This window comes from Vicia villosa, linkage group LG4 (genome assembly GCF_029867415.1).
Source record: "Vicia villosa cultivar HV-30 ecotype Madison, WI linkage group LG4, Vvil1.0, whole genome shotgun sequence".
Lineage (NCBI taxonomy): Eukaryota > Viridiplantae > Streptophyta > Magnoliopsida > Fabales > Fabaceae > Vicia > Vicia villosa.
In genome coordinates this window covers 182,714,264-182,728,056 of record NC_081183.1, presented here as the reverse complement: position 1 = coordinate 182,728,056, position 13,793 = coordinate 182,714,264, and the positions used below count along the sequence as shown (strand labels likewise).

Genomic DNA, 13,793 nt, shown 5'->3' with positions numbered 1-13,793 from the left:
AGAACAACAGTTGACAAAAGTTGCAGTGGTTATGCTTCAAGCTTCGCGTGGAGAAGCATTATTAGTGCTCAAGATCTGGTTCAGAAAGGTGTTCGTTGGATTATAGGTGATGGTCAGCAGGTTAAAATCTTTGAGGATGGTTGGCTGCCTTTAAACCACAACTTCATAGTTAAGTCACAGAGAAGAATGCTAGATGAAGATTGCAAGGTGGCAGCTCTCATTGATGAGGATTTGAGGATGTGGAACAGAGATTTAATCTTCCAATCTTTTGACCACGATGAAGCAACCCAGATTGTCAGCATACCTCTGTCACGAAGCCATTTGATGGACCAAAAAATCTGGCATTATGAGAAAAGTGGCGAATATTCAGTGAGATCAGCTTACCATCTTTCCCTGTAACTCAGAGAGTCTAAAGCTCCTGGCCCCTCTAGCCCTCCTTGCAAGAAATTGTGGCAGCCTATTTGGAAGGCTCTTGTGCATGTTAGAGTTAGAAACTTTCTTTGGAGAGCTGCCAAGAACATCCTCCCAACTAAACATAATCTGCTGAAGAAATGTATCCATTTAGACTTTACTTGCCTTTTATGCAACAAGGATGTAGAAACTGTTAAACATTTGTTCATGGACTGTGACTTTGCTAGGACTACTCTGTTTTCCTCTGTCTTGTGTTATAGAACTCCTTGTGACCTGGATTTTAATGATTGGTTGTTAGGCATTTTAACTTGTGGTGATACTCTGAGCTCCTAATTAATCTGTAATTCTGTGTATAAGATTTGGCTAAGGAGAAATCAGAAAATGTATCAAGCAAAGGCTTCCTCTCCAATCAAGGTAGCAGAGGAGGCTTTGGAGAGTGTTTTAGAATTTAACAAATGGAATCCAGTTAAGAAAGGTGAGGAGAGGCTTGGGACAGGTTCTGATTCTAGCAAAGTGGGTGTCCATTTCCTACATGTGGATGCTAGTTTCTCTTAGGAAGGATACATGACCATGGGGTGCATCATAAAAGACCACAACCAGGTCTTCTCTCTTGCTGCGTGTAGAAGAGAGTTGGTGCAAGTGGAGGTTGCTGTAGGAGAAGCCATGGCAGTGAGATGGGGATTAACTTTGGCAAAAGATCTGAATCTTGAGAAGATTGTGATTAAATCAGATGCAAAGGTGGTGGTGGATTGTGTTAATGGTCTCTCCAGGATGGTGGCCCTGGATCCTGTGATCGTGGATATTAAGGAGAGCTTAAGTTCTTTTATGTTTGCTTCTTTACTGTTTCATAGTCGTAGTTGTAACACTCAGGCCCATAACTTAGCTAGATTAGCTCATTTTGTTGGTTCTAGGACATGGGTTGATGAGTTTCCTTCAGAGGATATTTCTACTTTTGTAACTGACTAACTTCTGCAAGTTTGCTTTAATGAAATCGTTTTCATTTAAAAAAAAAAATACAGGGTAAACTAATAAATGTTTTATAAAATATTAAATCATATGCATCTTTCGCAGTTTTATCACAAAACCAAGGTTTTGGCATCATCAAAGAACTTCCCCTTGTTTTATGAGAAGTGGATGTTTATGCATCAGCAAACAAAACAATTATGCTGTAGTAATATTTTCCCTCTAGTGACACAGGAAACAGAAATGAACACAAGGGGATTTGAAAATAACAACGGCCTTCATGTGAATCTTCCACAAGAGTTCACAAAAGGCGGCCTCATGAAAACGCATGTTAAACTATACACCATGCCCCTGGATGCAATGTTTCTCGCATTCCAATGTGTTACAACCTATACAACCGTGAATTTTGTAAAGCTACAAACTCAAGCTTTCAAGTAGTCGGACGTTAGTTGCTTTCTTACCGTAGCTCCAAACGGACACTACGTATGAAAGTAACCTAACTTGTGTAGCAAATGCAAAAAAACTTGGAAGTGTTTTGTCTAAATCAATTTATAGCTGCAACTGCAAAGCTTACCTGTCTATTTCTCAAAGTTTTGAAACAATCCATCCACCTAATAAGTTCAAGTCTGTCTTTGTTTATCATTCACTCATCATATAACCATGTATGAAAACAGGGAGTGCATTATTTACTGATCTTGCCTCCTAATGCTTAACATTCTTAAGGAATCAAATAAATAAATTGAGGTTAATACTACAACTCAAACGGGTTTCTATTAGAGAAATTAATTCCTACAATGGCAAAACTTGGTTGGTTTTACATCAGTTTTTTGTTGCCAAATTTACCAGTCTATTTCTCCACAAAAGACTTGAGACGATCCATCCACCTTAGAAGTTCAATTCTATCCTTGTTCATCATATACTCATGTAAGAATGTAGAGAGTTCATTATTTACTCCCCTTGTATCCAAGTACTCACAAAACATCTCTTGAATCTCGGGTTTCAAGTTCCTGCAATCAACAATTTAAACAGACAGAAATTGTTAGCATGCCAACTGCATATCTTCAAAACAGCAAGGGCTTTAGTACAAGTTTTGTATTGCCAACTTCACTCATTGCATAGTTGAAAAAAAAATTTAAAAAAAAATAAAAATTGACCAATGAATCAAATGAAAAAACTGAAATTTTTAGGGCCTGTTAGACTTCCAAGTTCCAATGTTAGTTCATTTTTATCATCTGTTTATATTTTAATTACAAAACAACACATTGTTTTCGCATTGTTTTTTCAAAGCTTTGTACAAAAAGATTGAAAAAAATCTACATAGAATTTCAAAAATAAATCAAACAAAGTGAAAACAATGTGTCATTCAGGTAATGAAAACAGAAAACAGAACATAAAAACAGAAACTGTTTTCTAAAACCAAACAAATCCTTAAGCTTTTGTCATCTCCATCAAGGTTATAAAAAATGTCCACAGCTGCTATTGTGGCTGCAACATCAAGGTTTTTGACATATCGAAGGACACAATGTCATATCAGCAGTATTAGATATAGGGCCGTCTTTAAAGTTGTGTAAGATAGACTACAGCACATGAGCCAAAATTTATCACGACTAAATTGACCACCACATCAATGTACATGATGGCATGATTTGTCGTAGTTACACCGTACTTAAATAGAGTCCCTATTTGTTTTGCCTGAGTTGAACACTACCTACGAAACACTATCACATACAAGTCGATGCCGATAACAATTTAAAAAATTGAACGTAATCACACGTATCAAACACAAACCAAAACCATAATTCAAACCTGAAATCAGGTCCAAGGTAAGGCTTAGCTGCCATCTGCCCACGCTTCAATATAAAAACCTTCTCAACATCCAATCCATCCGGCCACGCCGAGCATACAAATTCCAACTCATTCCCATCTTCCCCTTTCGATATATCCACAATCAAACTATTATGAAGCCTCACATTCACCCCAGAACTATCATCTCCAAACACAGGCACATGCTGAAACCCATCAAACATTGTAGCTTCAATTTTAATATCCTCATCATCCCCAAATTTCCCCCTAATCGTAACAACCTGCTCCCCAGGTCGATCTTCCACAACAAAAGAATTGAATTCAGTCACAGGCTGCATAAAAATAGAATTTTTTTTGGATTAAGAACATTGAATTGAAATGAATGTGAAACCCTAATTACAAAATTGATCAAATTTTGTTTGGGAGATTGGAAAACCTGGTGTGGAGGAGCGTATTCAGCTTGATACTCGATCTCGTTTCGAAGTATTCGAAGAATGTTGGATTCGAAGGGTGATTTTGTTACGGATTTTGTAGAGTGAGTTCTGTTGGCGAAACCTAATGTTTGGGAGAGAGCGTTAGTTACTATGCGTGAAGGGAAATTTTGTTTCAATTTGTGAGCTCTTTGAATTGTTCGAATGAGAATAGACATGTTTGGATTTTTGTTGAATCAGAGAGTGGTGAATTTTGCAGCTGAAGAACGATGAAAAATGGAAAACAACATTGCTTTTCAAGTGGGCTAAAGAGGAGAATTGGGCTATGCTAGAACCCATTTTCTCTAGGTTTTATCCTGTCACCCCCAATTTTTATTTGACACCCTAAAGGGGTTGCGAATATGCTTATGCACTTACTAAAAATTTCTAGTTTTTTTTTTTTTTAAAGTTTATATTTTTTTTTTTGTAAATTTTATAGTTTGGATGAAAAAATTTTGAGTTTTTTTTTCAAGTGTAGCGAATATTTCGCAAAAGTACGTAGAAATACAGATATTTTGTACATTGTTAATAAAAATTCAAGGAATTCGGAAAAAGTGATGAAGAAATACGTGATATTTAAAAAATCCAAGACAAAATGACTAGATATTTGGAAAGAATCGGTAACATATAAAATCTATCGTATTTTTTGAAAAATCTGATACACATCAAATTTTTAAAAAATTATGAAAAATTCGGTAGACAGTAATGAAATTAATGAAAAAATAGGTTTTTTTTCTGACATTTTTAACAAACTTTACTAGAAAAAACATAAACATATAATGCAAAAGTGTTATAATATTATTACAAAACAAATTATGTTGACTTTCTAGTTTATTCTTCTTAGTGTCTAATACGTCATACATATGTTGATTCTCATGCTCCTGCTACTTCACTACAATTTTGTCTCCATCGGTTTGTGACGGAAAGCAAAGGACAATTGAGTTTCAACTTCATCTGAATCCAATGATTGTTGTTAACAAAACCAACTGCAATCATTTGTTGTCTACTTAAGTTGTGCATGAAGCTATCACTAATGGAAAAAAAATGTGATGTAAAGGTTCCTAGACAATGAGATCAATATAACATTGTATCTAGAATCAATAGGGTAACTCATATCAGGAATCGTCATCCACTTATCACGACTCTGCCTAGTAGACCTAAGAAACTCTCTCTTGCTCGTCTTGTATGTAGACTTGGATAGCGCTCGTTAGGTTTTTCAGGATCTCTATATTTCAAATCAACAATCATGTATCTAGGATCCATATTGTATTTGGTCATGTCATTCTGAAGCTTTCTTTCATGACCTTTTTAAACGACCTAATATGTCATTCTCATCAAAGTCCTTAGATAGTATATGATTAAGAAACCCACATATAACTGTAACCTTCCAACTGCTTCCACTTGGCACAGATCTCAGCATAAATAGATATTTCACTTCCATAGTATAAATTTCTACAATCACATCCTTCTTCTTGTAATGTCCCCCTCTCTCACAACCCATTATCAATTTATCTTTTCTCTATCTCACCTCATTCGCGGTATCAGAACAAATAGTAACAACAATAATACTCCCTCTGTCCCACAATGAGTGACCCATTTGGAATAAATTGATGTCCCAAAATGAATGACTCATTTCAATTTCCAATACACTTTTTCCAATTCTACCCTCTAATTATTAAAAAGTTCACCATTCCCAATACAAGATAAGGGTACTATGGTAAAAAAATATTATCTCTCTTACTTTTTTACACTTTTCTTAATCTGTGTGAAATGGTGTGTTGGGTCACTCATTGTGGGACGGAGGGAGTACCATTTATTTGCCAACAGATTATGCCCATGCCAAAACGTCAACCCGGGAAGGAAATATCTGACATTTACAACATATACAAAATAAATTATCAATGTCAGAGAAATCATAAGCCTATTTGAACTACTTAATAAGTAAACATTTACGTAAAACATATTGCGTTAGTGGTGAAAAACTGAGTAAAATCCACAGGGGAACCATCACGATCAAGACTGTATAAATGAAATATAATGAATGTCAAATTTTTAGGTTTATGCAAAAAAAAAATCGATATACTAGATTTTCCTTAAAAAATCCAGTAAACTACAAATTTTTTCCCAAAAAATTTGAAATCTCTGGTCACAAAAGCATTAAAATCAAGCCAATTTCAGATTTTTCCTAAAAATTTGGTAAAATTTTAAAATGTTTATGGATTTTTCCTAAAAATATGGTAAAACTTCAAAATGTTTTTGGATTTTTCCTAAAAATCTGGTAAAACTTTAAAATTATTCCAAATTTTTGCAAAACTTTCAGTGAAACTTCAAGAGATTTCCGGATTTTTGGCAAAAATATGGTAATACCTCATATCAGGTTATTAAGCGTCTGATAATAAGTTTAGTAGATGATGGATGAAAGCGAGATGAGTAAGGTGCAGCTGAGCAACAACATCATTTTTCAAGAGGGTCGTACGACACATCTCTTCTACTATTGTACGAACATCATGTTACTCACCGATTATGGCACATAGAGGCGTGTAGTTCTTTTTTATTAGGCTAAATAATATTTAATTTTATTATCATTTATATTTTATAATGTATACTTTAAATTGTTTTCAAGAGTGTGGTCCAAATAAAAGGAATTAAAGGTTAAGACACTAGAGAGTAAACTGTTAGAATGAGTTCTAGTGTATCTCACAACTATGATACAGGGTTTATTAGATGGCTTTAGTCTATCTTCACTCCAAAGATTCGGTTCAAAGATGGTTGATTTGAACCTTATATCATCATGTGTAGAGAAGTGGCATATAGAAGAGATATTGTCATTTCATATGTCATTTGGTAATATGACTATTACTCACTTTATGATTAAAAATGATTTTTATGATCCTCCACCTGACATCAATGAAAAAGATGTTGTTGCTCTTGCAGTTGAGTTATTAAGAGTGACTATATAAGAGCCTACTATTGAAGTATGCTTTAAAACCTTAAGTGATGAATAGAAATAAAATCTATTTGAGATTGCATGAACTAAAAAGCTAAAAATGCAGTCAGGATATCTTCAAAAGGTGTCAAAACTGCAGGTAGGAGATCCAATAAAGGTGGCCGGCAACGCGATAAACAGTTATAAAAAATCGTAAATCAGCACAATATGGCGATAGCACCGGAGTTACATGGTGTCGATTTAGGGGTTGGAAGCGGTTAAATACGGTGGTACTATAGCCACAATGACACTAGCAGAATGCGGTCGTCATAAGTGTCGTATATCAGTGGTCAATACTTTGATTTGGAGGTGACGTAATAGAGCTTTAGGCAATGGGAGATGGTCGATCGGGCAGGTATGTGGGTTTAGGTTTCTGTCATCCTTATCGGTTTGTTCGGTTCCTGTTTTTTGGACTACTTCATTTTATTCCTGAATTCATTTGTTAATGTGTTGTGTTTGAAGCTTGTTATGGATCTACTAGATTTTAATAATTTTAAATATGTATCTGTATTATTCTTGTTAAAATAACCTTTAGAATTATAGAGTCAGGGACAGAGAAAAGGGTTGGGAATCCCAATAGCAATCTTCGAAAGGGGTTTTATTGCATATAAAATTATTTTTGCTAAAGGACATATATTTGGTTGTAATTGTTTTTTGTCCCCACACATCCAATTTTTTAGTGTGATTGAACTTTTCAATTTCATAAAAAGTGGCGCTCACTGTCGGGGGAAGGGGATTTGTTTGCAAATGAGCATCATGGGTTCTAAATATCATATCAAGAGATTTTTTGGAGACAGAGAGTTTGAGTTATGAGAAGTAAATATGCAAGTTATCTTAATTAAAGAGAAGTGTATTGGAGCATTGAAGGGTGAAGCATCGATGCCTACATACTTAATAGAAGCATAGAACACCTAGATGAATGATAAGACCAAAAATGTCATAATCTTGTGTCTTAGAGATAAAATTTTAATAAAAGTCACTAGGGAGAAAAGTGTATCTTCGATGTTGGCAAAACTTGAATAATTGTATTTGACCAAATTTTAGGAACACAAGTTGTGTTTAAAATAACTTATCTACTCATTCTAAATGGTAGAGGATAAATCTATAGTATATCAGTTGATATAATTTCATAATATTATTGATGATCTTGAAAATATTGAGGTGAAAATTGAAGATGAGAACAATGCTCTATTCTTGTTGAGCTCATTATCCAGATCCTTTGAGAACTTTAAGAATGTCCTTCCTTGTGGTAATGAATGTACTATTATTTTGGATGAAGTTCACGCGACTGTGAGATCCAATGAATTTTCAAAGGTTAGATATTTGAATATTGATGTCAGCACCGTGAAGGCTTAGGTGTAAAGGGGTGTCAAAATCAAAAAGGTTTGACAAATGAAAGGTAAAATACTTCACTTTAAAAAAGACAGTGATGAAGAGTTATTTTAAAAAAAATAGATAGTAATAATTATATTTAGATTGCAATTCTCTCTGATTAAGATAATTATGAGAATGTTGATATATTAGTGGTGTCGAGTTTGAAGCTCAACTGCTCTAACACACACCTCTGTGATGAGTCTATAATCCATAAACATCATTAATCCTCCTACAATAATAGGCAATAGGTGCAAGTTTGTCAACCATTGTCGGCTTTTAATCAAGACATTTTTAATAAGGACACTCTCCGAGTTTGTTTGTGTTAAGTGTGAGTGCTTTAGTCCTATAACCGATCAATGTAGAATATAACCATCATCCATCAATGTATAATATGAACATATGAACAACAAAAAAATATATTTGATTAGATAAATTGAACGAGGAAAAAGAAAAAAATAGTTGAAAATCTTAAATATTGTCAATTATTTTAATACACATAAATTTATCAGCCATATGTATATAAAAACAGAAAAAGTAGTTTAGAGACGCAACCAAAGAAAAGAGCATAATTTTTCTTCCACAAAGCAAAAGAAAAAAATGACCACAAAAGAAGCAAGCATTGATTCCTTTAGTACCAAACGATGAAAAGTTAAAAGAATCGGCAGTGTTCTCACCAAAAAGAAAATAAAAGAATCGGCAGTGTATTTTTTTTCATTCATCATATTATGAATTTTTTAAACAAATTGACCCATTATTTAATCTATAATATATTTTTCTAAAGAACTAAATTTGATTCTCTAAAAGATCCTTCTTCACAACCCAAACTCTTAAGTTGTCTATTTTTTTAATAAACAACGTCATGAAATTAAATTCTATGATGTAATCAACTCTCCCAATATAATATTAATCACTGTTAGCATTGTTTTTGCACTTAACTAAGAAATTATTCTTTGTAAAACACTTTAATTAAGAAATCCAAAATATTAATGTTAACTTGTGTCTAGAACAAATGTTACATGATTAAATATAAATATTTATTTTAAAAATTGTAATTTAACTTTTTAGCACTTAAAATATTGTTTTATTCAAATAGAAATTTTTTATTTTTAAATTTGTGTCCTTTTGATATAAATTAACAAGACCCGTACAAAAATACCTAGGGATGTCAATTGCATCTGTTAATGGGGATCCCTGTGGGGAATATCTGTGCGGAGATTCGAAGTTGGGGATTTTTTTCCCCGTGGGGATGGGGATGGAGGGAAAAATTCCCCCGATAACACTTTGGGGCGGGGATTGGAAAAGTATCCTCCGTCCCCGTGGATTCCCCGACTCCGACGATATATTTTAATTTATATATTTTATATATTATATAATTATATAATTTTACATGAAAAATATCAATGTATTAGAAAATGAAGAGTAATTAGAAGTTATAGATTTGTCACACATAATCAACCACTTGCGTTGGACGACATCGGTATTGTTGTAGTAAATTAGTGGAAGCACGGTAGCAAGTTATGTTACTATTTATTTATTTATTTATTTTTATATAAAAAATATTAGCAACATCGAGTTCTTTTTCTTTTTTTATTTATTATTGATGCTAAAATGTATTTTTATTTTTTTTATAAAATAAAGATGCAAATATATGCGTTTTAAAAAATACGGAAAAAAATAACAAAATACTAGTGTCATATTTTTGATCAAAAAGTGTAGAAATTTTCTTAAGATTCGATGTCCTTGGATATCCGTGGGGATCTGTGGGGATGGGGATGGGGGAAATATTCCCCCGTGGCAGGGATTGGGGATGGGGATGGGGACTAAATTTGGGGACGGGGCGGGGAGCGGAGAAGCATCCTCCGAACAATATCTGCCCCGTTGACATCCCTAAAAATACCTCTTCGAAAGCAAAAAATCCTAAATACCAAAACTTGAAGATAATGAAGATGAGATCGTGGGCTGCAAAACAAAAGTTTGGCATCCACTTGTGTATAATGGTTATACCTTTTCTCAAGTTCCATTATCAAACATCATTGTTTAAGGAAACTATATTGCATCCCTCAATCATGAAATTTAGCAATAAGGGCAAATCCAATATATGTTGATATTTTAAAGCATTATGATATTTGTAAACATAAAATATAGAGTGATGATTCAAAATAATTCCTTACCAAAAAAAAAACTCAAGACTTAAGTTAGTCATCATACTATTTTTTTTTGTTTTTTTGTTTTTATAATTAAACAAAAAAATGTAAGTCTTTGAGTGAATCATTCATTATAGATTATGTTGTTTTAGTTTATTTGGAATTCTTTTTCACGTCCATTGTGAAAAATCAATATGACATCTCAATAGTACCTTCCTTATTGTAAAATTAAGCGCCACTTTAGTCTCTAACAATATTTAAGGTGATATTTTAGTTTATATTTTGTTTAAATATTTTATTTTTGTTTTTAATGATATTTTTTAAACGACATTTCGTTTCCTTTATTTCAGTTATAATGTGATCATCTTCATTTTTAAAAATAAAATGAGAGTCAACTAGGGCTGGCAATGAACCAAACTAACTCGAAAATAGTTCGAAACTCGATTCGAAAATTAAATCGTTGAACTAGGTTCATGAACCAAATGAGCTGAGTATGAGCTAAAAACTAAGTTTGTTAACTAAAAGAGCTGAACTTGGACTATACATAGTTCGACTCGTTAGGTTTGTGAGTCAACTCGATTATATATGAGATAGATTATATTGTCTTTAAGAGTAGGTTTAAATATTTGCTCTAAATCTTAGTATCATATTTTATTTAATCTAACAGTTTTAATTGATAATTTATATTCTCTAGTGAGCAAAATATTTCTACAAATAATTATACAAATAAAATTAACATCATATAAATTCCAATCTTATAATTTTATTTTATTTCTATATTTTTGTTTAAAAAATATTAATTTAAAATGTCAAATATACATATAAAAAAATAGACTTTAAAAAATTACTTTTGAGTTCGTGAAATAAGCGAGTTGAACCTAGCAAGATAAACCTAACGAGTTAAATCGAGATGTTCATGAACTTCTAACAAGCCGAGTTTGACCTGGAAAAAAATTTCGAGATAAACTCGAACTCGAACTCAAACTCGGCCAATTCTTAACGAGTCGAGTTTGAGCTGGAAAAAAAGTTCATCATGAACTCGAACTCGAACTCGGTCAATTCTTAACGAGTCAAACTGAGCTGAGGCGAGTTCGACTCAACTCGACTCATTTCCAGCCCTAGAGTCAACTAATTACCTAAGAATTATAGATCCTATCAGAAGGTTTAAAATATCATTCTAAGTTTTATAAATTACACTCTACTTTGTATATTTTAATAATTAACATATTAATTAATTACATTTTCATTCACAAAATCTGTCATTGCTTTAGTTGCCATGGTCAATGGTACAAAATGAACCACTAAACCTTTTTAAGACCTATCCCTATTCATGTATTCTAGGAAAAGATATATCTCTCTCACAAAGCAACAACCGTTAAGGGCTCTCTTATTTACCATTTTTTACCACTTTCTTTTCATATTTTTTTTATATTTTTTATAGTGGTATACGAGACATCTGTTTGAATTGATTTATGCTTCACATAATGAGATGAAAATGTATTTATACTGTAACTAGACTACATAAATATATCGATGTCAATAAATTTCAACAACATTGTGAACTATCAGAAGGTTTTAAAATACCATTCTAAGTTTTATAAATTACACTTTACTTTGTACATTTTAATAATTAACATATTAATTAATTACATTTTCATTCATAAAATTTGTCATTGCTTTAGTTGTCATGGTCAATGGTACAAAATGAACCACTAAACATTTTTAAGACCTATCTCTATTCATGTATTCTAGGAAAAGATATCTCTCTCTCTCTCTCTCTCTCTCTCTCTCTCTCTCTCTCTCTCTCTCTCTCTCTCCACAAAGCGTCAACCGTTAAGGGCTCTCTTATTTACCATTTTTTACCACTTTCTTTTCATATTTTTTTTATATTTTTTATAGTGGTATACGAGACATCTGTTTGAATTGATTTATGCTTCACATAATGAGATGAAAATGTATTTATACTGTAACTAGACTGCATAAATATACCGATGTCAATAAATTTCAACAACATTGTGAACTATTGTACTATTTTTTCCGGCACTTTCTAAATATTCTTCATTAATTGAAGTAAATATTCTCCTTGATGAAAGTTCTTCATTAAAAAAAATGAAGCTACCAGAGATGATTTTTCCTCTTCTTCAAATGAATTGTTTAATGAAGTTGTTAATGATTCTTGAGCTCAGTCTTTTATTTTTCAATTCTTTCCTAGATTTTTCCTGAAAAATCATAAAAACTTCCATCTCTGAATTTAATCACTTGGAATACTCTTGTCTCCAATAATGTTTCTGTAGAGTTTCCTCTATATTAAGAGATTTTAATAGGATGTACCCACAAACTTACTTTTGCAAGGATTTGAAGTTTTTCAATGGTTAACTTCCAACCAAACGATAAACAAAGTTTTAACTGAACATCCTCTGAATCGAGATGGAGTTTTGCACTGACTATGCTCTAAACTAACTTGAGATTTTACACGGGTTAACCTCTGAATCAAGATGAGATTTTACACAGGTTAATCTCGAACCCAAGATGATATTTTATACAGTATGATCTCGAACCAATATGAGATTTTACACAGGATAATCTCGAACTAACAAAGTATTTACACCGAGATGAGCTCAAGAACCTTTGGGGAGATTTTGATGGCTGATCTTCACAAACCAAAAGAGAGTTTTTGTAGCAAGCGAAACTCACAAACTAAATGGAGACTTCCTAAGACAATCCCCAAACCAAACAAGAACTTTTACTTGTTTAAATCGCAACAAAACAACTTCTTATAGAAGAAAAATTTACTTAAGAGATTATACACCCTTGGGTAAATTACAATTATGTCATGATGCAGAATAATGATTCTCACTTAAGTACTAGAACACTCTCAAAGCACTAAGACATAATATAAGTGAGAAAATGAATTATTTATAGAAAAGATCAGAGAGCGAGAACATAGGATCAAAGATCATTTTCTAAGTAAATTAAAATGATAAATTAGCTATCTCTATATATAGGCTAAAGCGTGATATAAATTTGAAAACATTTCATGGAATATTTAAGTCTCATAATCTATTAGGCTAACTAATTATTTGACCCAAAAAAGGAATGTTTTAATTTCTAGTCGTTGTCAATCATTAAGAGACTCATTTCAATTGATTGTGAGGGTTACAAATTAAAATAATTGATTATAACAATAGGGATAATTGATTATCCTTTGTAAAAAGGCTTCCAAAATAATATAGGCTTCACAAAGGTTTTAACAAGACCTAAAGAACATTTTTGATGGTTTTAACAAAATAATATAGGCTTCACAAAGGTTTTAAGTATGTGTGTGTGTGTGATTTTTCCTTAGTATTTTCATAAATGCCCTTGTGTCCTTACAAGACACTAGTCACTCAGACAAACACAATCAATCAAGCTTTCACACTTCCTCTCTTTCACAAATGTGGAGCTTTAAGTCTTGACATCATTATCTTTGACTTTAGCATCACACAAGAACCTTGAATCTTCTAGTTTGATGAGGTTTGAGATGTTTTCTAGTTGATTACCAACACAAGAAAGTTGAGAGACCAAACCACATGAGAGCCTTGAAACATAAATCTTCACTTAAACATCGTTGAATGACATAGATGACTTTAAAGAGATGACTTT

General features: G+C 32.6%; 2 protein-coding genes across 3 annotated transcripts; one reads left to right on the top strand and one right to left on the bottom strand.

The window, feature by feature from the left end:
* Positions 1-981: 981 nt before the first annotated feature.
* Positions 982-1,377, top strand: LOC131598471 (uncharacterized). Its single transcript, XM_058871067.1, has one exon. The coding sequence runs from the start codon at positions 982-984 to the stop codon at positions 1,375-1,377; it is 396 nt and encodes a 131-aa protein (XP_058727050.1).
* A 349-nt stretch (positions 1,378-1,726) lies between these two features.
* LOC131600484 (uncharacterized protein At2g39795, mitochondrial) lies at positions 1,727-3,891 on the bottom strand. 2 transcript variants are annotated; one of them, XM_058872640.1, is made up of 3 exons: positions 3,614-3,891; positions 3,181-3,509; positions 1,727-2,381 (listed from the first exon to the last, which is right to left on the bottom strand). In XM_058872640.1, the coding sequence occupies exons 1-3, from the start codon at positions 3,824-3,826 to the stop codon at positions 2,222-2,224; spliced, it is 702 nt and encodes a 233-aa protein (XP_058728623.1). In that variant the 5' UTR covers positions 3,827-3,891; the 3' UTR covers positions 1,727-2,221. The 2 variants fall into 2 exon arrangements, with proteins under 2 accessions (XP_058728623.1, XP_058728624.1); XM_058872641.1 differs by lacking the exon at positions 3,614-3,891 and having other exon boundaries at positions 3,181-3,515.
* Between the last annotated feature and the right edge of the window lie 9,902 nt (positions 3,892-13,793).

Excerpts from the sequence above, each read along its gene's own strand:
- LOC131598471 (XM_058871067.1), top strand. The coding sequence starts at position 982 with ATGGGGTGCATCATAAAAGACCACAACCAGGTCTTCTCTCTTGCTGCG.
- LOC131600484 (XM_058872640.1), bottom strand. The coding sequence starts at position 3,826 with ATGTCTATTCTCATTCGAACAATTCAAAGAGCTCACAAATTGAAACAA. Across the intron at positions 3,510-3,613 it reads AATACGCTCCTCCACACCAG|CCTGTGACTGAATTCAATTC; the intron begins GTTTTCCAATCT and ends ATTTTTATGCAG. Across the intron at positions 2,382-3,180 it reads TACCTTGGACCTGATTTCAG|GAACTTGAAACCCGAGATTC; the intron begins GTTTGAATTATG and ends TGTTGATTGCAG.